Source organism: Dromaius novaehollandiae, chromosome 2 (genome assembly GCF_036370855.1).
Source record: "Dromaius novaehollandiae isolate bDroNov1 chromosome 2, bDroNov1.hap1, whole genome shotgun sequence".
Classification (NCBI taxonomy): domain Eukaryota; kingdom Metazoa; phylum Chordata; class Aves; order Casuariiformes; family Dromaiidae; genus Dromaius; species Dromaius novaehollandiae.
In genome coordinates this window covers 70,397,316-70,420,343 of record NC_088099.1, presented here as the reverse complement: position 1 = coordinate 70,420,343, position 23,028 = coordinate 70,397,316, and the positions used below count along the sequence as shown (strand labels likewise).

Genomic DNA, 23,028 nt, shown 5'->3' with positions numbered 1-23,028 from the left:
CCTAGTGGTCCTGTGTAAAATCATCTGAGTAAATACTGTAGGAGTTAAGAAGTAAAGCCCAACAGAGCCTGACTTGTAGATGCCCTATGACAGTCTCTGACTACTTCCTCTTACACAAGGGAGAGGTTTGGTCTTGTATTCTATGAGGATTAGTACCCCTCCCTAGTAGACACACTTAAGAATCTCTGTGTAGTGGAGAGGGGGAACTGTGATTGTTGCCATATTTTCATCCATTTGTATTGAATAGCACTGCTTGTAGAGGCTACCCTGGAGCTAATCAGTTTGCTCCAGCTTTTCCTCTTTACATTTTTACATTTTTATTAGGCTTTAATTCCTTCACGGAAGTCTGTGTTGAGCAGCCTAAACGTAGACAGATGTTTCATTGCCATGGTTCCTCTACATGCTGTGGTCCAGTTAACAACTTGAGCGTTGAAGCAATTACTTTGGAATTGCAACTATGCTTTTCACTCTATCAGAACACCAGGCCTGGCACACCTTCAGGTTAGTGCTGCATAACACTAAATGCCTGGCTGGGGGCAGTCAGCAATGGCTACACAGAACGCTTTGCCTCCTTGCTGCCCTTCAGCTTCCCATGTGCATCTCTTGCAAGCTTCAGCTCAAAGACAGCTGTCTTAGGTACCTAGTTTGGATTGACTTCCTCGGGCATTACTGGGGTACAGCCTCTATTTTTCCAACGGGACTTAGCAATTTCTATTTCTTACAGTGAGATTCTCATCTTTTGCTACAGCTGCTGTTTACTCTCTATCATAAACAGGTATTACATTTGTCTAGTGCTGACCCTGAAAACAGACAGGAATAAGGAGGGGTGCCCTCAAGAGTTTCATTTAGCAAAACTACCAGGCTCTTCATCAACTTGCTTGAGAAAGAAGTGGGCAGCCTCAACCTCTCTGCCATCTCAGAAACTGTCACAAAGATACACAGAAGGAAAAATATTTGAACCAGGAATTTGTGTTGTTTCAAAGCTATTCTGATTTCTTAGACCTGGGGGCCTCTGGAGATTTGTGTCAAGAGATCATGTGATTTGAAAAACAATCCCAATCACAGTACTTGACTCCATATCCTTGTAAAACCATAAGCATTGCTCTGCAGCTTCTTATAGGCTACTTCTAATTCTTTTACCTTACCCCAAATATGCAGTGATCAGCAGTACACTGCAGATCTGTTTGTTTATTAATAAAAACCTCCACTGAACAGCAGTTTGAAATTCAGACTGAAGACAGAAGACTCTGAGTGTCCATGGCTTTCACTTCTGTTCTCTTCAATCTGTCATCTTACTGAACGAGAATTTCAAGAAATAGCTATTGCTTACCATAAAGGAACAGAAAAAACATTCACCCCTTTTTGGGAGGAAAGAGGAGAAAAGAAGAAAGTGTTCTGTGGCTGTGCTGTGTTTTTAAATGATTGTTTATAAATACCTCTAATAAGTCCCTTTCTCAGTTACACTTTCTGGCTTTCTATCCCAGGAATTTAGAAACTGGGGTTCTCTCCTACTAATCAGCTTTCAATCTGCAACAATCTTTTTTTTTTTTTTTTTTTTTTTTAAGTTGCTCTTAGCTGCTGACCTCTGCATTTCTAAAGAATGTACAGTCCTTGGTTGCTAGTCTCCCATTGGCAAAAGCTAATTTGGTTCATACATAAATGAGTTGTTTCATTCTGCTGAAGGTTTGACCAGCTGAAGGAGCTATTTTTACAGTCTGCTATGAGCAAAGTGGTATATTTGCTGCTTTCAGATTACTGTTCCAAAACATCTTCCTAGGTTAAATGTAGTTCAATAGTTCTTTTTAAGGACTGAGTGTTCTGGCATCCAAGTGCTAAAGCAGATCTCTTGCAGACTCAGCAGAGAAGCAAAAGAATACTCTTCTCTAATGAAGCAACCAACTATCAACTCTTTTTAGGGTCAAGCTGAAAATTCTTATCAGAATTGACTGACAGTGTTTGAAATGACATAGTAACACCGAGGTTCACCCAGGCCAAGAACCAATGCTGGGAAAATATACCCTTATTCCCATTCAGTGCTTTGTTCATAGGAGCAGAACTGGACTCTTTAGCATGTAGAGCTTTTCAACCACTGGACCCTTTCTGGACACTAGTAAGGTTGAGTGCACGCTCCCATCCTACTGCCACAGCAAGGACTTGCTTTACTCTGGCCTCTAGAGCAGCCTCCACTTTTGCCTTCTGGCACAACAGGTCTCAAACACAAGCTGTGTAGGCTTAGAACACTTCTCCAGCATTTAACTACACACGTTAGTGTAAACCTGAGAAGCTCATTTTTTTTGCTGGCGCCACCCCAAGAACAGGAAACAAAAGTTAAAGAAAGAGAGAGAGAGCTCCAGCATTAACTCCAGCTGAAGTCACTATGTCTGATCAACACCACCTCCTAAATGCCAACAGGTTCCCTCCCCTTCAGTAGAAGAACACTGCTTTTTGAGTTCCTATTCACCACCTTTTGCTACTGCAGACTGTGCAATTGCATAGTAAAAGATAACCCAGTAATATGTAAAGTATTGAGTAAGTTAAAATTTTAAGGAGCAGCTTGTGCACATGTGTTTTCTGCTCCACATGACAAAGTCACAGATACTGCAGCACTGTGGCAGAGTAAATTTAGATGCTGACTGGTAGAAGATTGCAAGCATCTTCAGCTCTAAAATTAGGAGCCAGAGTCTGGAAACAGCTGGACAGACCACACCAGGGCACCAGAGGGAATGAGTTTGTTTAAGGGTCTTGAAACGTATGAGTCTCACTTGAATGAACAGAGCATGTCAACACAATGTCGGCTTTAGGAAGGTAGCAGTTCAGCAGGGACTGACCCCACAAAATATATTTCCTCTGAAACTCTCCAATAACAATAAAGCAGTTTGGAACAGTGGGGAAGAGCCTGCCTAAGGAAGAGCAATGCATGTGGCATTTGGCTATGGTTATCTGTCAGCCAAGAGGCTGAGAAAAGAACCAAAGAGTTTGTGGATAAAATACTGGGATTAAGGGCTGAAAAACAGCACTGAACATTGATTAAACAGAATTGAACAGAAAAATTATAAGTTTGGTAGGCAAAAGGTGTGGCTGATACAATGAAGACCATGACTCTGAGGAGGTGAATACAGAAGAAGGAAGTGCTAAACAGCTGTTTTAAGGAGCAACAGGCAAATAGGGAGAAGCTGAATCAAATAGAGAGGCTGGTGTTGCTGTGAGAACAGACATGTTATTCAGGGATCATCACACACAGTGTGAGAGACAGACAGTGGCCTGGAAAACACAGTTAAAAAGTAGAGAAGGGACCACTGCAGCTCTCATGGAGATCCCCAATTCAGAGGACTGGGATGGAAACATGAGAAGAGCCAGACCCACGCAAGTCTGTAACAGTAATAATAATGCTGCTAGGAGGGACCTGTTCCCCTCCACCATATGCCCCACTGCAAGAAGAGCTGCATAATATAGGGAGCTAGCCAGAGAAACAAATGACATTTCCAGTTACCAAGACCACTATAAAAACAGACAAAGCTAAGGATGGAGTCCAGCAAAGAACAGAGCAAGTCGCTGTCATAGCAGGCTTCATTCCATAACAGATTAAAGCTACAGCAGATGATGGGTGCCCTAAAAAATGGATACTCAGATTGAGTAGCTGGTTAAACTGGAGGGATGTCCTTGGCTAACAGTGTGGGATTGTACAGATCTAGCTCAAGCGGCAGCCTCAGCGTCAGATTGGGAGTAATATCAGCCACATTAGCTGAAGATTCCCTGGTTAGTTGATGACTCAGATTGATGGATGTGGTGGATCATTAGGGCATTAAGAGGTTTTACTCTGACAGAGGCCAGATGAAAGTCCTGAAGTTTATCTATCCTAAATGACTCCCAGGAGTAGCTCCAGGATCGGTCCTGTCTGGGAATGAGCAAACTGGCTTTAACAAGGATAGGTATCAGTTTCAGGAACAGATAGTTTATTCAGTGTCTTGAAGGTTGTAATAGGAACTGTAGACCCCCTTAGGGCCTGCCATTCAGATAGAATTAGTGGCACAGATTCAGCAAGGAGGGATAACTTTGAGACGAACTCAGACGAACATGGCTGAGAGGATATTGGAACAAGTTCAGGGTGTAACATTTACTAGTGACAACTCCACATCATTACTGGGACCTGAGAAAAAAAAAGAGGTAAGTGCAAAACTCAGTATAAGGAAGGGTATATTTCCCTGAAGTGGTGGAATACAGTGGAAAGCACCTACAATTAGTACCAGATACAGAACCACAGCTGGAGAGGTCTATAAATGTGCACAAACACTGGGGAGGAATGCAGCCAGAAGCAGGGGTTACAGAAAGCCCTTTCCTCAGGCAGAACAGCTTGGGTTTAGATTTGGCTAAGGGGTGCATATGGTATTGGGATCAGGCACAAGAGGAGGTATACATCCATGTATTGCCCTTGAGGTGTACCCCAGGAAATAAAACTTAGGGAACTGACAAATGGGAGTTTTCTGGTAGTATGGGCCAAATTTAAGTTGTCTTGCCAAAAAGTACTGATAGTAGGGCCAGATTTGAAGCCACAATGTCAGCATAAGTTCCTCCAGGGGGCCAAAGAAGAATTAAGCCCCATGATGCAGACCGTGTCTAAGCAAGGGGTAATAGCTTAGTGTGGGTTATCATCCTATGTGGCTGGTGTTAAAGGCAGATGGCAAAAAATACAACAAACCTTACAGACCTGAACCTTACAGACCAATAATTGACTTGCAAGCTCAAAGTCTTGCAATGCCACTTAGCCACAATGCCCAGAGAGGCAGGAGCGAAATAGTTCAATGCCTTCTGGCCAGAGAGAACTGGTACAAATTTAAGTTTAGTTTTAAAAGTCTGTTCCAGCTAATGAGCTAAGGAGTACTTACATGGTTTCACCTGTCCCAGCCAAAGCTGCAGAAACCCATGTACACAAATCTCACTACTCAGTTATGTCAGTGCAGATAGTGGTAACAGCTGCAATGGGTAGATACACTGGTAAAAAAGGACCCACCTCCCAAGCAGGGTGATGAGTATAACCAAAATAGAAATATTAGTAAGACTGGTGCAAAAAGGAGAGCAGGGTAAAAAAGTTACCCAGTGGCAAGGAGAGATTAAAATAAGGAAAGCCAAATCCAGTAGACTTTAAGAGGATTTTTCCTTCTCAGACTGCTAGATGTGAGACTACTGCTACAAGTAGCCTGATACAAGATTTGACAAGGCACTTCCAAAAAACCCCAAATAAACATGAGTATAAGCAATGGGAGATACAATGTGGAGGCTGAACTGCATCCTCATGCTCAGCTACAGGTGGACTAAGTAATGCTATAAGCCAACAGGTCACTGTTCAAATAACACAAGATGTCACAGAAGCAGGCAGCACAGTTGTTAGCAAACTCCACCCAGAGGGCATCATGACAGGTCCTCATATACAATCCTGGCATGCATCTACCTTTGCTACCCTGCAATGGGAAGCACACTGGTTAAAGCACAGACTGCACACCTTATCATTAAAAAGGTGTAAGTAATGGAAAGTTGCGAACTGCAGTAAAAGGGGTCAAACAGGGCATACAGGGGAAAGTGCTCCATATATAACTTCACAGGTATGACAGAAACAAGGAACTGGACCACTGAACACGCCTGGTTTAGAAACAAAGTAAGTGTCCCCCCTGGTTTAGAAACAAAGTAGGTGTCCACCTACAACTACTGACAACACCTCTACTGAAATTTTCAGAAGCCACAGAACAATTTATTTTAAAAATAATTAAGCTGGCTGCTGAAATAGCCCAAACCAAACAAGAAGATACTGAAATACCATCTACAGTTATAAAAAACATACCATACAAACACTTGCTAGCTATTGCACATATGCAGATGCACAAGTGGAGAAACAAAAACACAGCAAGACACATGGGACATGTTGCAGAACAAAAGCTCATAGGACACACAGGGAGGATGCTGGTAAAGCAGCTGGATGACCTCAGAAGTCCAGATAAATGTTAAGAGAAATAGTCCAGGAAACAGAAGTCAAAATACATATCATTTTAATCAGGAATTGGGCTTCAACTTACCCAGTTGTACCTTCATGAAAGTGAGCAAGATGACACTGGTACCCTTTATTAAGGTAACAAGTGTGGAATGTTAACCACTGGGACCTGTCCAACTAGAACACTGTTAACACAAAAGGAAACCATCACAGATAAAAAATTAAACAACACAAACTATTGAGCTATGCATTGATCAATCACTATGCCGTGACTGTCCGTATAGTGTACCCTGAGCTGCATAACCATGCTTTTCAGTAGAGCTAGATCACAATTATTTATGCTTGTGTACACTGTATGATAATGTATTAGTATCAAAACACAGTATGCTCAATGTAGATATACAGTGTCAGCAATATATACACACGTGCAACCAAATATACAGTCACACCTATAATGTATAGAAAATAGATACTGGCAGCTGAAATAGACAACACAGCAAAACTATCAAACTGGTAGACCTTGGGGCAGATCACCTTCAAAAGCTAGTAACACCCACATATCAAACAAACAGCCGTACAGGTTAAAAGACAAGCCAGCAAGATGGTGCTAATTCTTAAGAAAAATAAAGCAGACAAGCAAATTAGGCCAACTCCCCCTTCCTCTTCTCCCTAAACCAGCAGTGTGAACACACATGTGGTGGGACAATTCTCTGTGATGTTCTTCCACTTCAGCATCCCATTGTTGCTTTTTTCGTAAGACAAATTGTAATACTGTTTTCCCGTGTAGTTGCATTCGTGTATGTTAGCACTGTACAAAAAGATTAAACAAATGAAACTTCAGCAACATGACAAGGAGCTCAAGAGGACCCTGCAAGCTTATCCTTGTCCAAACGCCATCATAAGGCAGGTCCACAACCACAGCGAGCCTTGCTGAGGGGAGGAGAACTAGAACCTCTGGGATAACAACCAGCCTTGCACCCACCCAGAGAGCAAAACCTACCAGTTGCCCAGAAAGAGGTGAGAGGGATAGAAACCTGTGGATCCCCTCGTCTCCATAGTAGGGGTCCACCAGAGGACCTGTATAGGACAGGCAAAGCAGGCCCTCTAAGAGATCACAAACCACAAACGGTCAGTGATGGTCACTACCGGAGAGCCACCCTTAGAGCTACGCTAAACTGAGTTTAAGCTGATGTACAAAGAGAACAAAGAACATGTTTCGAGCACATGTAAAACATTCCACAGAGGGTGAAAATGCAAAGAGGGTGCAATGCAAAATAACAAGAAGGTATAAAAGACAGTCACAGCACCTACAGGAGCAAAGGAAGCACAGAAAGAAAAGAATTACACCAGCACTGCCTCCCTCCAAGCAGCTGAGCAGCTCCACTTCTTAACCATCAGCAAGTTCCTCTTCTCCTTCAGGCGGGAAAGAGCAAAGCTTTTTGATTTGTCATTCACCACCTTTTGCTATTCCAGACTTTAGAGATAAAAGAACTCTTGCTACATAATTGTGTGCTAAATTAGAACTGAAGTGCACAGTGTGTGTGCTTTATCTTCCCACTTTCTGCTTCTCATACCCGAGCAATACTTCCAACTGACAACAGATATTGTTATCACAGAATTACCATGTTCCAATACCAGGAAAGCGGGTGGTGTGAGATCCCTCAGTGAGCCAGACAATCAGTTAATCACTGCAATCACTGCATAAGCTACTGGAGTCATTGACTTCATTCTTTGTAAAAGAACCAAATGAGAGAAACACAGTTCACAAATGAACATATGGGACATTAGAGGCCCTAGAACAGATTCTTGTGGGACTCTGCTAGTGACCTCTCTCCAAAGTGAAAATTGTTGACCTGTCTTTGCTCTTTACTTCCTGCCTTCCAGCCAGTTCTTTAACAGCGTGAGGACATTCCCTTTCATGTCATAGCTGCTTAACTTTTTAGGAGCCTGTGGCAAATAAGCTTTCTGAAGGTCCTTTGAAATTCCAGCTATAGATTATCAACCAGATTGTCTTGTCTGCACATTTGTTCTCAAATCTATTAGCAATATTTGATGCAGTGAAGAACACCTTCCCCTTACAAAAATAATCTTGATTCTTCTACTATATGACAGTTATCAATGTTTCCACTAAATCCAGTTTTCATTATGGAGTTAGTCAACTTATGCAGCAGAGTTCTCAAGATGTCCCCAAGAGCTCCTTTAGGATCCTTGGTGTCATGTTACATATTTTTAAGTCCTATGATATTAAAACAGTCTTGCATGGTATAGTTAACTGTTCAGCCACTAAGTTCCCTTAAACTCCCTGGTAAATACCATCTGATCATGGAGACTTACTAATTGTTCATTTTTTTCTTCTCTCTTTATTCAACATCATCATCTGCAGTACTTCAACTTGAGACAGATCACGCTGTGTGCAAAGTTTTGACACACTACCCTCCTCAAGTTCCTTCTGTCATTTCCTCACTATTGCCACTATTGTCCTGGTGTTCCTTCTATACTTTTATATAACACACACCATTTGCATTACAGACCACCTAGCAGGTTTCCCACCTCTGATGTTTGAAAAAGTATATTTATTTTTCTTTTAGCTTCTGAGAGTTATCAAACTGTTCTTACTTTATTAGTTTATTTCTTTTTTTTGATTGAACTTAACTTCAAGTTTCTGAAAGACTCCTTACTAATAGTCTCACTTCTCATGAGAGGTTCCTTTTTGGCCTTTTCAAAAGGAGCTTTGGAAAGAGAGATACATTTACAGTATGCCTGTAAAGCTGTTTTTTTTAATAGCCCTTACTGAGGCTTGACCTAATATAAACCCAGCTGTGTTAAATCAACTAAATGCAGGGACAAGTACATCTTATATGTTTCAAGTAACGTATAACATCTTATTTCCTCTCACTTCACTCTCAGATTGTAAAAATGGCATTTTATTTTTATCACTGCACTATAATCATTTATTCCCAAGGTAACTTCCTTTCACAAATGCTGGTGATAGAGCAGGATGTGAATTAGTGTTCCCTTAAAGGATAAATTTGTTGAGGAGAACTGTGACTTAATTATTCATTCAGGTCTGGACTCCCCAGTACAAGAATGACACAGACATGCTTGAGCAAGTCCAACAAAGGGCCACAAAGATCTTTAAGGGATTGGAGCATCTGACATACGAGGAGATGCTGAGGAAGCTGGGATTGTTCAGCCTCTAGAAGGAAATGCTCAGGGAGATCTTATCAAAATCTATAAATACCTGATGTAAAGAAGACAGACCCAAATTCTTCTCAGTGGTATCCAGTGATAGCACAAGATGCAGTGGGCACAAATTAAAATAAAGGAAATTCCAATTAAACTAAGAAAAAAAAATGTTCACTGTGAGAGTGGTCAAACACAGGAACAAGTCACCCAGAGGGGTTGTGGAGCCTCCATTCTTGGGAATATTCAAAACCCAACTGGACAAGGTCCTGAGCAACTGGCTCTAATTGACCCTGCTTTGAGCAGGGGGCATTGGAGACTTCCAGAGGTCCTTTCCAGCATCAGCTATTCTATGATTCTGTTATTCTATTCTTTTCCGTATTCAGACTCCTAAAAATCAACTTATCCCCCTTTCTATGACACTTCATTTCCCCTCTCCTTCCTGGATTCTCTCCCCAGCTCAGTGGCAGACACACAGAAAAACAGTGGGGTGCCTATGAAAAGAAACAGGAATAAAGAAACCCCCTTAGCCTGGTCACAACAGTCCTCCTCTCTCTTCACATCATTGATGTGGCTGTTGCCACCAAGAAGGCATCAGCAAGAGGCACAGGTAAGGACCTACTTTGGAACTTACCAGCAGTTGGAAGGAAGGGTCCAGGAAAATGAAGACTAAGAGCCCTCCTCAGAAATTTGGCCTACAGCAGCATCTGCAATCCAACCATCTGCCATGAGCATATCACCAGCTTTAAGGACATGGATCTGCCACCCCCAGAGCACAGAGTCAAGTAGTTGCAACCTCACCTGCAACCAGCATGTATATCCTCAGCTGTGGGTTCATCCTTCACTATCACCAAAATCCCATTGCTTCCTTGTGCACTGGTGCTAGGGTTGCACCTCCTAAGAAAGTCCCACTGGCAGAAAGACCTAGACCACTGTCCACCTCTTCAACATGACCTACAGATCAACACCTCACAGATGGCCCTCCTCACCATCCTGTCCTTCGTTTCTCCAGTATCATCCCACTGGCTGCTGGGGAGGAATCTTTTGTTGCAGTCAGGGGTCTGATTGCCATTTTCAAAATTGATGACCCCTTGTCCTTGCCACCAGGCCATGATCTGAGACTAAACTCAACACCCCTTCCTATTCCTCCTCCTCTCTTCCTGAACATGCTCCTCAGAGGAAATGGTTGTTAAAGAATAGTGAACTGAAACTGTCTAGAGGTAGCTGCTTAGCACAACTTATATAGAACTTGCTTAGCATGAGTAGCTAAATTTGCTAAAGCCTTAGGCCGCATTTAGATAAAATAATGAACTTTTACTTAGTCCAGTAAGAAAAGGGCCTCAGAGCTGGTTCCAGCTGGGAAGATAAGGAAGTTACAAGCAGTCTGTGTTCCTGCGTCTCACACTCCGAAAGGGAGGATGTCAAGGCTTTGAAATAAGACCAGTGCATGGCATTAGGACCTTGAGGGACAAAGCCTCAGCTCACTGCTGGGGCAGCGTTAATTGTTATGATTTAGAATCACCTCCTCCTTCTCAGGACCTTGAGGGACAACAGTTAGACCCAACAAGAAACGAAGGTACAACCGTCAGCAGAAACCACAACAGTAAAGATAAGGGAGAAAAAGCCTGCCTAGGAACAACAATGAGAGCCAATAAAGAGCAGGAGACCCCAGACCTAAAAATTACTATTTGTCTGAACTACCGCGTGAGGGGTGGGAAACTTAATTTGAAAAAAGCTATAATTGCCCAGGGATTCCTTTGTTCGGGGTCCCTCTTCAGAGGCACCCAGCTCACGCTATAATTACGGCACGTGCGTAATTAAAATTTAATTATTTAATTTGCTTTGATTTGGCTCTGAACTTTTTCTGTGGGAACCTAGGGTCGGGCCCTGCTATGGTGGCTGACAAGCCTAATTTCCGTAACATGGTAACCCTCTTATCTGCCACATGCCTGGCTTGATTAGACATCATCCTTGGGTTGTACCTTGAGGGTACCATCACGTTTGGAATAACTGGGGTGGGGGAGAGGGGAATACATGCAAAACAGACCCACCAGAGGTCAGATCATGGATATCAGTTGTACTCCCACCTTAGTGCAGCTGCCAGTACAGCTGCTGATACAGCCAACTTCTGTCCTCTTGCCCAAGTCTGCAATGTCTGTGCAATCTCTCCATTGCAGCACTGCTGAGGTCCCTTGAAGCCTTCTCATGTCATCACTCTCCCTCCTTTGGGGGTGCCCATCTGGCGCTTATCTGTGTCTGTGGCATGCAGGCAGTGGTGAATTGGGAGTGACACAGAAATGCCTCAGTCTGAAAGCTATAAAGGAGCCAAGGAGTGGACACCTCAGGCATGATGATGAACAGGGATGAGCTGTTTTGCTCCCTGTAAGAGATAGGTTGCTTTAGAAGGAAGGTACAGCCAGTCCTCGATGAGCAAGAGGATGCTGACCTCACCCTGAGGCCTTTGTGGTCCTCACTTAAGGAAGGGAAGGTACACACTGCTCTGTCTCAGCATGGCCACAGTTTCTATACCTCTATCCCTGCCATTAGAACTATTTGCTGTGTAGCACCACCTGTGGAACAGCACTGTCCCTGGTCACAGGGCCACTAACTTCTCCCTTCACCTAATGAAACACCTAAAAAACAACCTTCACCACACTGGGAGCTGTCAGGTGAGTCCTCCTAAGAGCCAGGTACTCTCCAGGCTTTGGGAAGGGGATAATCCTATCACGTTTCTGCAGGAGATTCACAGCAATCTAGCCAGGAAGCCTAACTAGAAGACAGTCACCTCACCTCTCTAACGTATCTGGTAGACTGCTGATTCTGTCCTGCCTAGACCTTTGCTCAAAGGTGCTGGGTTTGGACTTCCTGAACTTGCACTGCGTGGCCTGCTACCCATCTCTGTCCATGTGGAGGAAGCAGTTGTTGATCTTAGTAACACCTACAGCCCACTGGGCCAGGTGTGCAGCTTTAATAGCAGACATGTGTTGGCAGTCAGAGTCCCAGAGTCTCTTTGCTGTGACTGCCTGGGAGGGATCAGTATGATAGAGTACCTGAAGCAGGAGAGTCGAAAGTGGAGAGAATCTTGGTGATTCATCCCTTTGCAGCATGTTTTGAGAGAAGTGTGATGAACTCTAGGTCTTGGAAGACTGCTGGTCACACATCCAACTGCTTCAGGAGATGGATTGTAGCATGCACCATTTGCCCCTTCCCCACCAAGTAATCCCTTTTCTCTTTTCCAGCCTACCTTGTTATGGCTCATATAGAAGCTGTTCCATACTTTTGGTCTTTTAGCCTTTTCTAACTCTAGTACATCCTTTCTGAGATGCAGAGACCAGAACTGTACAACTGCACTCAAGGTGTGGGCTAACCATGAAATTATGCCATGGCATAACGATCTCCTCTTCGCTGTTCTTTATTCCTTCCCTAATCACTCCTAACACTTGACTTGCTTTCTCGACTGCTGCTGCTGAGCACAAAGCTGATTTTTTCATGGAACTATCATAACCTCAGGGTCTCAATCCTGAGTGGTACTAGTCACCTCAGAGCCCATAATTTTATATATGAAGCTAAGAATGTATTCCACCTCTGTGCCACATTTGACATTTATCAGCATTAAATTTCAACTGCCATGTAATTGCTCAGTCATTCAGTCTTACAATGTTCTGCAATTTTATACTCTGCTTGTGCCCTTGCTACCTTGGATAACTTCACCCATCGGCAAATTTTGCTACTTACTGATGACTTACAGTACTTCTGTGTCACTTATGAAAGTTATACAGTGCAAACTAATGAGGAACTCTAGCGGTGGTTGTCCTCATTGAAAGAACTCACCATTTATTCCTACCTCTGTGTCTTATCTTTCAACCAGTAATATATCCATACCAGCACATTCCTTTCTAATTTTTCCATTTATAACATTTCCTTATAAAGGTTTTTGGAAATTCAAGTAGAATATATCAACTATATCATCATAATCTTCATGTCTTCTCAATGATCTGTAGAACCCAGGAGGTTTTTAAAGCAGAACTTCTTTTTGCAGAAGCCACGTTGACTGAGCAGCTTGTATTTCTCCCAGCATCTACTAATTTTATCTTGTTATTATTTCTACTAATTTGCCTGAAATAAACATCAGCTTTAGAGGCCTGTAGTTCTCCAGAACTCCAATCCACTCCTTTTAACGTCTGGCATCAAGTTTGCCACCATGCAGTCTTCAGGTACCAAAGAAATTTTTGAGTAAGAACAACACTACTCACTACCGTGAGTGATTTGGCTACTTCATTCCTGAATTTGGTGAGAACCTGTCAGTTGGTTATTTGTTAGGGTTTACTCTGCTCATCTGCACCATAACCTCTTCTACGCTTACTTAATTTCAGACAGATCCCCTACTGAGGATGCTCCATCGCGCTGGCTTGCCCCTTCTGCGCACTCGCCCCTCCTTCTGGCTCACTCCCAGCGCCCGGAGGTGCCCCGGCCCCCTCGGGTCACTAGACGGCGCTGGGGGAGATGAGGAGCTGCGGGGCTGGACAGTGGCTTCCCTCCCTCCCTGCCGGCCCGACTCGCCTCGACTCGACTGCCGCTCATCACCTCTGCGCAGCCTCGGAGGCCGCGCGGCACCTGGCCGCAGCAGCTGTGAGGCGGTTTTCTTTCTTCTCTCTCTCTTTTTTTTTTTAGTAATACTTTTTTTTCTTTCTTTCTTTCTTTAAGAAGAGCAGCCTCTCACAGCTTCCTGCGGTGCTTCAGCCGTCGGCTGAGGAGCGTAAAGGCGGCAGGGGAGGAGGTGAGGGGGGGAGGCGCGGGGCCGCCTCAGGTGGCGGCGTGCTCCATCTGCACAACATGGCGGGCGCGGGGCCGTTCGCGGCGGCGCTGACCGCGCTGCAGGGCTGCTACGCCGAGGCCGCCCCGCTGGAGACCTTTATCCAGCGGCTGCGGGAGAGTGGCGCCGGCGAAGCGGAGGTGCTGCAGGCCGACGACGCCCCGTGCTACCGGACCTTCGTGGCGCAGTGCGTGGTGTGCGTCCCCCGCGGAGCCCGCTCCATCCCTCGGCCCTTTACCTTCCAGCAGGTAGGAGGGCGCGGGGGGTGCCCAGCCGCTGCCCGCTTGCACAGCGGCACCTGCGTTGCCGCCCTCCCCGCCGAGGAGCGGCAGCCCACGCGCCCGCGTGGGTGTGTGTGCGCGGCGCGCGCGAGAAGCCTCGCCCGCACTAACGGTCACCGCTGGCCGTTGGTGGCGGTTACCCCCCGCTTGTTTCCCCCCCTCGCTGCCGTGCGGCCTCGGAGAGGGCTGCTGGGGCTGCCGCCCTCCGCGCTGCCGCGGCTCGTAACGCTCTTCCTGTCCTCCATGCGTATGCGGCGGGAGGCTACGCTCGTCTTCTCGTGGCTGTGCCTTCTCGCTTTGTCGTCTCCCATGGCCTCCTTGCTCTTCTTCGTCCCGGAATCAAGTTTGATTTATGGAAGTTAAATTTTTTCTACCCCGCATGGGGGTTCTCCCCCTTTCCCCTCCCTTCTAGGGGGTGAACGAATTCTTGGCGCCTGCTGGCCCGTGGTTGGATAAGCTAAAAGATTTGCATGTCGGGGACTCTCTGACTTTGTGCTTGTTCTGTGGGGTAGAATTTTACCGAAAAAAAACCAACAAACGAAACAAACACCATGGCTGGGGAGCGATTAGAAATGAAAAAATAAGACTTTCCTTCTGTGAGAGGATAAAGAGGAGGAAAAGAATTGCTTTTCGATCAGTGTTTAAGCAGAAAAATTTCTTCAGAGAGGAGTAAGACGGCGCTTTTGTCGGAGCTGTTGTGTGCATGAGCAAAGTTGTGCTACTGCGTGAAACGAATGTTGCAAGCTTATTGAGCAGAGTTTTTTTTTTTTTTTTAATTGTGAGCTGAAATATTTATTAGAGTTTATGTATTTTACATTAGCACCTGGAGGTCCCCAGAAAGGCAGTGTTAGATCCCTGCTGTGGTAGGGCCCGCGCATGTGCATAGCGAGGGGCAGAGTGACCTGAAAACCTTGGAGTCTGCGCTGCTGAGAAAGATGAGGAGTAGCATAGGGTGTTCCCTTGGCATAAAAACCAGGATCAAAGGGGCAGAAGTTAAAAAGATTTCCCTAAAGTCATAATCTCTGGTTCCTGAATGTAAAAAATAAATAATAATAAAAAAATCTAGTGATACATTTGAAAATCTTTTTTTCTAATAGGGCACTCCTGAATCATTTATGTTGGTTTGAAAAGGCTTAATCTAAAGCTCAAAGCTAGGATTGTGTATCTTGCAAGTCTGTCTATTTAAAGGATATGTTGTGGCATTTGGAAGAATCCATAAAAGCTGATTTTCCTATTTTCTTTCTTTTTTTTCAGTTATCTAGTCAGAGTGAAGTCATCACAAGAGTTATTCAGAGACTATGTGAAAAAAGAAAGAAGAATGTCCTTGCATATGGATATTCCTTACTGGATGAAAACAGTTCTCATTTCCGAATCATGCCATCTTCAAATATATGCAGCTACCTACCCAATACTGCAACGGAAACTCTTCGTATCAGCGGCCTCTGGGAAACATTACTGAGCAGGATAGGGGATGATGTGATGATGTATTTATTGGAACACTGTGCAATCTTTATGCTGGTTCCCCCTAGTAGTTGTTATCAAGTTTGTGGGCAACCCATTTATGAACTTATTTCAAATAATGTAGAATCCTCTCCATTGTTTGTTAAACAAAGATATTCAAAGCACAGACGTAATGCCTTGTTTGACTATATGCAAAAAAGGCTTATGTTTCATAAAAAGCATCTTTCAAAATCTCACTGGTGGAAATGCAAACGAAGACCCGAAGCTCAAGTTTCCAGCAGGGGAAATCAGAAAACCAACAAAATGCAATGCTTAGTGTCTGGTTTGGCGTATTCTGCTAAAGATAATTTTAAAGCAAGTGAACAAATTGGAATGGTAACTGAACATCTGGAAAATCAGATTAGCCCAGGTTTATCTTCGTCAGCTACAGCCCTGTCTTTGAAAAGGAAGCTTGGTAGGGAACAACTTAAAATCACAGCTAAGAGAGCAAAAGTAGATGAGAAAGCACTAGAGAAAGAGGCATGGAATCACAGTCCTGGCATAAACCAAAGTAATTCCAAGAGATATGGGTATGTAGCATCGCATTCTGTAAATCTTGCTAAAGAAAAGTACATTTCTAAAGGAAGTGACAGTGATATGTCTGGTCCTTCTTTAGTTCACAAGTCTTATGATGGGAAGGAGAAATTTTCAGTTAAAAAAACATTTCTGCAAGGAGCTCAAAGTAACAAACCTCTTAAGTCTAGCACTGAAATGCAAGCAGAATCCAATAGAAACGGAGTAGAGACGCATACGTATAAATCTCAGGTGGATTCTGTACAGATGAAACCAATGGAAGGTATTTCTTCAAAATACAGAAGGCTGGAAAGTCCCCTGGATCATTTGGGAAAGAAATTGCCAAATACGGTCTTGCATTCTGGAGTGTACATTGAGAGGAAGTCTCTTCTGTATTCTCGCTGGAGTTTCAAAGAATGTTTTCCTAAATGGTTTTTACTGAATCGCTTGAAGGGTTGTCAGGCAAGTGGAAGACGGCTTGTAGAAACTATATTCTTAAGCCAAAATCTGTTGGAGCAAAAACGCAATCAAAGTCTGCCACATCACAACTGGAGAAAGAAACGGTTGCCCAAACGCTACTGGCAGATGAGAAATATATTTCAGAAATTGGTGAAGAACCATGGAAAGTGTCCTTATTCATTTTTACTGAAAAAAAATTGCCCCATTGGGATTTCCGAGGCCAATGTGGGAAAAGCTGACCTGCCTCCTCAGTCAGCGTTACCTGAGGGAGCAGAGGTTCACAAGCAAGTAGAAGAGTTTGGGAAAGAGTCTGCTAAGCGCACGACAAGCAGCAGCCAGAAAGGTGGTCGCGCTGATGTGCCAAATGATTTATGCACTCCTCTTCCAAAATCTCTGTGTGGGAAGTCAAAGATCGAGGAGCAAAATCCTGGAGAGGTGTGCGATTCAGCCATCAGGGAGCTTCTCAAGCAGCACAGCAGCCACTGGCAGGTGTATGTCTTTGTGCGGCAGTGTCTGGAGCGAGTGATCCCTGCAGAGCTGTGGGGTTCAAACCATAACAAATGCCGGTTCTTAAAAAATGTGAGAGCCTTCATTTCCATGGGGAAGTTTGATAAGCTTTCATTGCGAGAGTTGATGTGGAAGATGAGAGTGAATGACTGCGTGTGGCTTCGTCTAGTCAAAGGTACTCTCTACAATAAAATAAGGAACTAAGTAGTGGGGCCAGATGACTGGTATTCAAGTTTAAGCTGGGGAGGGGGAGTTGAAGCTGGGTTCAGGGTTTGTAGGTTTCACTGGTACTAGCGACAGCTTGGAGAGCAAGCCTGGTAGTGTTTGTCATAACTGATGTGGAAGAACACCCTTAAGTCCATCTTCCTCTGTGCTCGAAACTTAAATTTTTCCTCACTTTCATAAATGCTTTTTGTTTAATGGGATGAACTTTTCATAAATGTGAATTCAAACCTGAGGCTCTAAACAAAACTCCTTCCTCTTTCCTTCCAATCCCCCAAATTGCAAGTAACACAAGTACCACCTAAGTGTGTAAGGAACAAATGCAGTCTGCCTTAAGTGGCAGTGGTTACTTGTAGCCTTCAGAAGGAAGGGCAAAGTGAAACACTTGGAGACACCAGTCCCTGTGCTATGAGAGTAAACCTTCATCCCACAGCTTGGGGGGGGGGGGGGTTGTGTTTTTGTTTTTTTTTCTTTTTTTTTTTCTTTTTCCCATCCCTTCCCTCTCTGCCTGCACCCCCAGCTACCTTAGGGAAGAGACCTGTGGGCCCTGGCACCTATGAAGTAGAGGGGGTTGCCCACCATCTCTTTCTCTGAGAATGGGAGACCCTTGCTAATGGGAACTACTTCAGGCCAGATAGTTGTAGATGTGGAGTGGTCTGGAGTACTCAGGGGCTGAAAGCTATCTCTAGGGGGCATAGAAACATCAGCTGGTTGCTCCAAGATCCATATGAATCCCTTCTGTTTAACGATCACTTTAATAAAACTTAATTTTAGGCTGAAGCTGTTCTGTGCTTGATTGCTGTGGGATCTAATGCAAATAGTAATTTTTCTGTGCTTCCATTCACCATTTATAAGACTTAAAATTTACTCGTTTACCTTGTATGTTCGCAGTATTTATTCCCACCTGTTAATATACTTGGTTCCTACAGTAATGTGAGCTGAAACTTGCATTCCTTTTTAAAAGGTGTGGTGGGGTTCTAAAATTACTTTATATTCTGTGTATCATAGGAAGAAAATAAAAAAGCCTGAGATCTGAGAACTGATGTCAAAAATAGGGGAGATGAACCTCCATAAGAAATTGTTAATTCTAGCAAATATAGTGCCTCTTTATTCAGAAACTTTGGCTGAAAAATATGCTTTTCAAAACACTGAGTATTTAAATATTTTTAAATATTGTAAAAAAAATATTTGGTTCACAGTAATTTGAAATTTAAGTGGCATCTTACTCTCTGGACTTATTCTAAGAAAATTGAAACATAGGCTTAATTTTACTTTTCATTAAACTACTCTCTTGTGCTTGAATTCTAAAATGTATTTGATTGCTTTAATGTATTGTAGGATTTGTTGTTTTTTTTTTTTATTCCTCCAAGAGTAGCAGTTGTTTCGTGTGCATCCCCTGAACTCTAGGCAGGATTCCCTTCATTACAATGATGTTTACATCTGTTGTCAATAAAATAGAAAAATAATGACAATGTTCAAGGACAGCTGCTTAATATGCTGTTTTATGTATCTTACTGCCAGTGTATTATGAGTGTTCACTTGCAGAATTTTGTAGTAGTCACTGGATTTTGCATTGGTGGTACTTGGTTTCCGCTGGAATGAAAACTATTTCTTTATGGTAGTTGCTTCCAAGAACAACCCTGCTCCTTTCCCCACATCTTTTTTCTTTCATGCTGTGCATACATGAAATTGTCTGCCTTGAAGAACACGAAAACCAAACAGCAGAGACCTGGAAACTTATTTTCATTTTATAAGTTTCAGTCTTAAGCCTCAATTCTCATGTGTCAAAATTGAGCTGTGTTTAACATGTTTGTGTAATAATTTGTGTAAGACAGCTTATTTAAGATTATCATTTTGTAGAATTTCTTAAATTATCCTATTATATTTTCCTCAATTCTACTTCCAGACTTAATTGGGAGAGTATTTTTGAAAGGTTACAAAAATTCAGTATTGTAGGCAAAGGGGGAACAAACCCTGTCCTATCTGCCATTTTAGACATCGCCAAAAATATATGCAGACTAAAATTTGACAGTAGCTAGAAAAGCTCAGGGTTCATACTTATTTTGAGATCTAAATATTATAAGGGCTGATTGACTTCAACAGAGTGATTTTTTGACTGCAGCAATAAGTTTTATATAGGATGTTTGAAATAAGCTGAGTCTAACCTTGAAATTATTTTTTCTGTGTAAATCAGGAAATCTGAATCATTCTGTTTCTCAAGTCAGTTCAATTCTATTATTATTTTTACAATATACCTAAGAATTTTCATTCTTTGACTTTATTTAAAAGTTTTATATTCTAATAGACTCTTATCTCCCAATTTTGTACAACCCATGGAACATTTTACCTTTACCTTCACAATAATTGTGCCATCACTCATTAAAGATCTTGCACAATAGACTTTGGGAGAAGAAATTAAGTCTTTGGGCCAGTAATTGCATGTATTGGTATTCTGTGTACCAGTTTGTCACTACAACTTTGTTTCCATCTATGTATGTTAAGCTTTGGTAAAATTATTTAATGCCAGTGAAAATTTGAAGTTGCATCTGTGCAATTGTTTGTATTTTCTTTCTTTCTTTTTATAACCTCAAGCTAAGAAAGGAGTATATGTGTGCTTTCTTGTTTGTTCTGTTTTTTTTCCCTAACACAAATAGCTGATATTTACTATAACTACATTTGAATTGTTTATTGAAGGTGATCACTTTGTTCCTGCCTATGAACATTGTTTCCGTGAAGAACTTTTGGCTAAATTCCTATACTGGCTGATGGATACCTATGTTGTTGAGTTGCTCAGATCATTTTTCTATATCACCGAGACCATGTTCCAGAAAAACATGCTTTTCTACTACCGAAAGCTTATTTGGGGCAAGTTACAGAACATTGGAATTAGGTAACAACAGAAAGCTAATCAAACATTAATGAAAATATGGAAATCTCATGTCTTGCAGTGTAAATTTATAATTTTGCTTTCATGTTATTGCCCATTCATCCTCTTTTTTTCATTCACTTAATTTTCCAAAAGAAAAATCAACCTGTGATTGTACTATGCTAGACTTGCAAATTCAGAAATGTTTTGTGTGAGAAAACTGATTCAAATCTTGATTTTTTTTTTTTTTTTTTTTTTGATAATAATCAACCTTTGAGATAACATTCATTATGGAGAGGGTTTTATTTTGATGAGTCAAACTTGCACCTGAAAACATAGTGGCAAAATCCCAAAGTAACCTTGGGAAAGCTAATATTAAAAATTACTCAGCTCTCTTTATCAGTTTTAATTCCAAAAATTTGAACTTTGAGTTCAGACAGTAGTCTTCTATGGCTTTTAGTTACTTTGTGTTTTTTTTTTTTTAAATAAGATTAAGGGATATAAAAGCTGCAGCATTTTTTTTAATGCAGCTGTGAAACTCCATGCTGTTTGTTCAGTCTTAAAAATGCATGTATGAATTTAAGTTAGGGCATTATTTAGGATAAAATTATAAGTGATTTAAGTGAGAAAATGAGAAAAATCTGAAGGGAGTTTTAATGAACAATACTACGCCAACATCTCCTTAGTTTGTCTTTTAGGTTATCAGCATAAATTGTTGGTGTCCAGGAAATTTTTAGAACTGTACAAAATGATCATATTTGTTTTAATTGCCACTTTTATATAGTGAAGTTCTTGCATTTATAGTGGTCTGTTGGTCTACAATGCTGTTGTATATGTGGGTTGTTTTTTTCACTGCCCTGAGCTTAACATTGGTAACGTCTTTAATGCAGCTGTTGTGCGTATGTGTTTGTTAATGGGCCCTTAGTCCAGAATATGCAGTAAAAATAGTAGTGGCATGTTCTGTCTGTCTTGTGTTTAAACTAACAGCCTTAGTGTTGTAATTAGCATTTTATGTAATGTTACTGTATTTCAAGAGCTAACATACTCTTCTTTATTTTGCCTAAAGTATCATGAAGTACTAAATTTTACGTATTAGAGATGGTACTGTTCTTAATGGGGTGTATACTTAAAATAAGTATTTTTGTTCTCAGCCCTTTCCTCCCCTATTCCCAGTTTCTCCCCCCAAAAAACATTTAGGGACAGGGTAGTCTGAGCTTAAAAGGCCCTAATCTGGGCTGATCCCATGTCTTCCTGTTTCCTCCCCACTTATTTTCCCAGTATACAGGAAGCCCCTTCTCACCTTTGGCTCAGGAAGTCCCTGAACAGCAGACAATTGAAAACTGGGGGAGCATCCCAAAGAAGTACTGCTGAGTGCTTTCCCAGGGCACACTAAAAGGATGGGGTGTTAGCTTTTGGCTACAGGATATGTGGCTATATGGATCTTTAGTCTGAGCCGTGTAGCTGCTTTTAAGCTTCATTCATGGGGTTAGAGTTTTCAGCACTTTGTTTTTTACTGTGTGCTGTGTAACATGAGGTCTTCTACTAATCCTGCTCACTACATTCATGCAGGTGGCAAACTGCCTGTTCCACGTGGTAGGAGAGATAGTGGGGCTAGAGGTGGTGACAAACAGCTATTTAGGGTTGCCCGTGCTGCTTTGGCTACTTCTAGACTCTGCAGGCACCATTCCCTCTTCATTTTCAGGCATTGGTGAATCAGTGCCCAGGCAGTTGAACTGCTCCCAGCTTCCCTGTAGGATGAAGTCTCAGGTATTGCCCTAATGGCTGTTCTGTGACTGCCTTGGTTCTCCTCTCTCCCTCCTCAACTGGAGGTGCTCATAGTGATTGCTTTGAACTGGCTCACAGGAAGGCATTTTCAGCCAAGCATAGCCTCTGATGCCTTTCTAGTTTTTTGTTTTTTGTTTTTTTGTTTTTTTTTTTGTTTTTTTTTTTTTTTGCATTTGCCTTTGGGGGTGAGAGAATGTATGAAAGGACTGGACCGAATGGATCTGGACTTTATTTATGCCTTTGCACTACATTGTCCTTAGAAGTAACCATCTATCCTAACGGGCTGTCCATATGAGTAGATCTTCCTGTGCAAAATCCCACTTGTGGACCACAATTCGGAGAGGGGACTTGAATCTGTAGATTTGTCATGCTGTATTTGTGAGAGTGCACTAGTCATTTTGCACACAGACAAAGCTTTCTGACTATTAATTTTTGAAGATATATCAAACTTTATACCCCAAATTAAAAACAGTACTTATTTTCTATTTAGAAAAATTTAGTATTTCATGATCCAGTTGCTTCAAGTTACCTGGCCTGTGGAATGCAAAATTATTTTTTAAAAGCAATGTACCCAACTTCATGGTAACAAGCACCTGGTTTTTTGAGGACCAAACCCTCCCTACCCTTGCTACACACAGTGGCTGCCTAGGGTTGAAAATGCCGTAGGAGTTGTGAGTCTCCTACATTGTAGCTGAATCCCTTACATTGTAGGGCGGCAAGATATCAAAGACAGCCCAACTACGGACTCAAAAAATCTTCCACATTCCAGTATGTAACAGGGCTGTGAGTGTGCAAATGAGAGTAGGGTGGTTCAACAGCTACTAGATCAGTGAGTGTTCAAAGTCATTAGCCCTGCTATAAATGACATGAAAGAAGCAATGATTGTTGCTGCAGGCAAAATGACATCAAATTCCACAAC

General features: G+C 42.4%; 1 protein-coding gene across 7 annotated transcripts in view; it reads left to right on the top strand.

Annotated features, from left to right (window-relative positions):
• Positions 1-13,646: 13,646 nt before the first annotated feature.
• The window catches only part of TERT (telomerase reverse transcriptase), an 80,758-nt gene continuing 71,376 nt past the window's right edge, over positions 13,647-23,028 (top strand). For 4 of the 7 annotated variants that reach the window (XR_010387724.1, XR_010387723.1, XM_064506740.1 and 1 more), the window contains exons 1-3: positions 13,691-14,224; positions 15,512-17,411; positions 20,153-20,348. Coding sequence is in view for 4 of the 7 variants with exons in the window: in XM_064506740.1 (XP_064362810.1) it covers positions 13,997-14,224; positions 15,512-17,411; positions 20,153-20,348 (2,324 nt within the window). In the remaining 3 variants the exon portion in view is untranslated. Of the gene's footprint in view, positions 14,225-15,511; positions 17,412-20,152; positions 20,349-23,028 lie in introns of all 7 variants that reach the window. The other 3 variants (XM_064506741.1, XR_010387725.1, XM_064506742.1) reach the window with 3 other exon arrangements.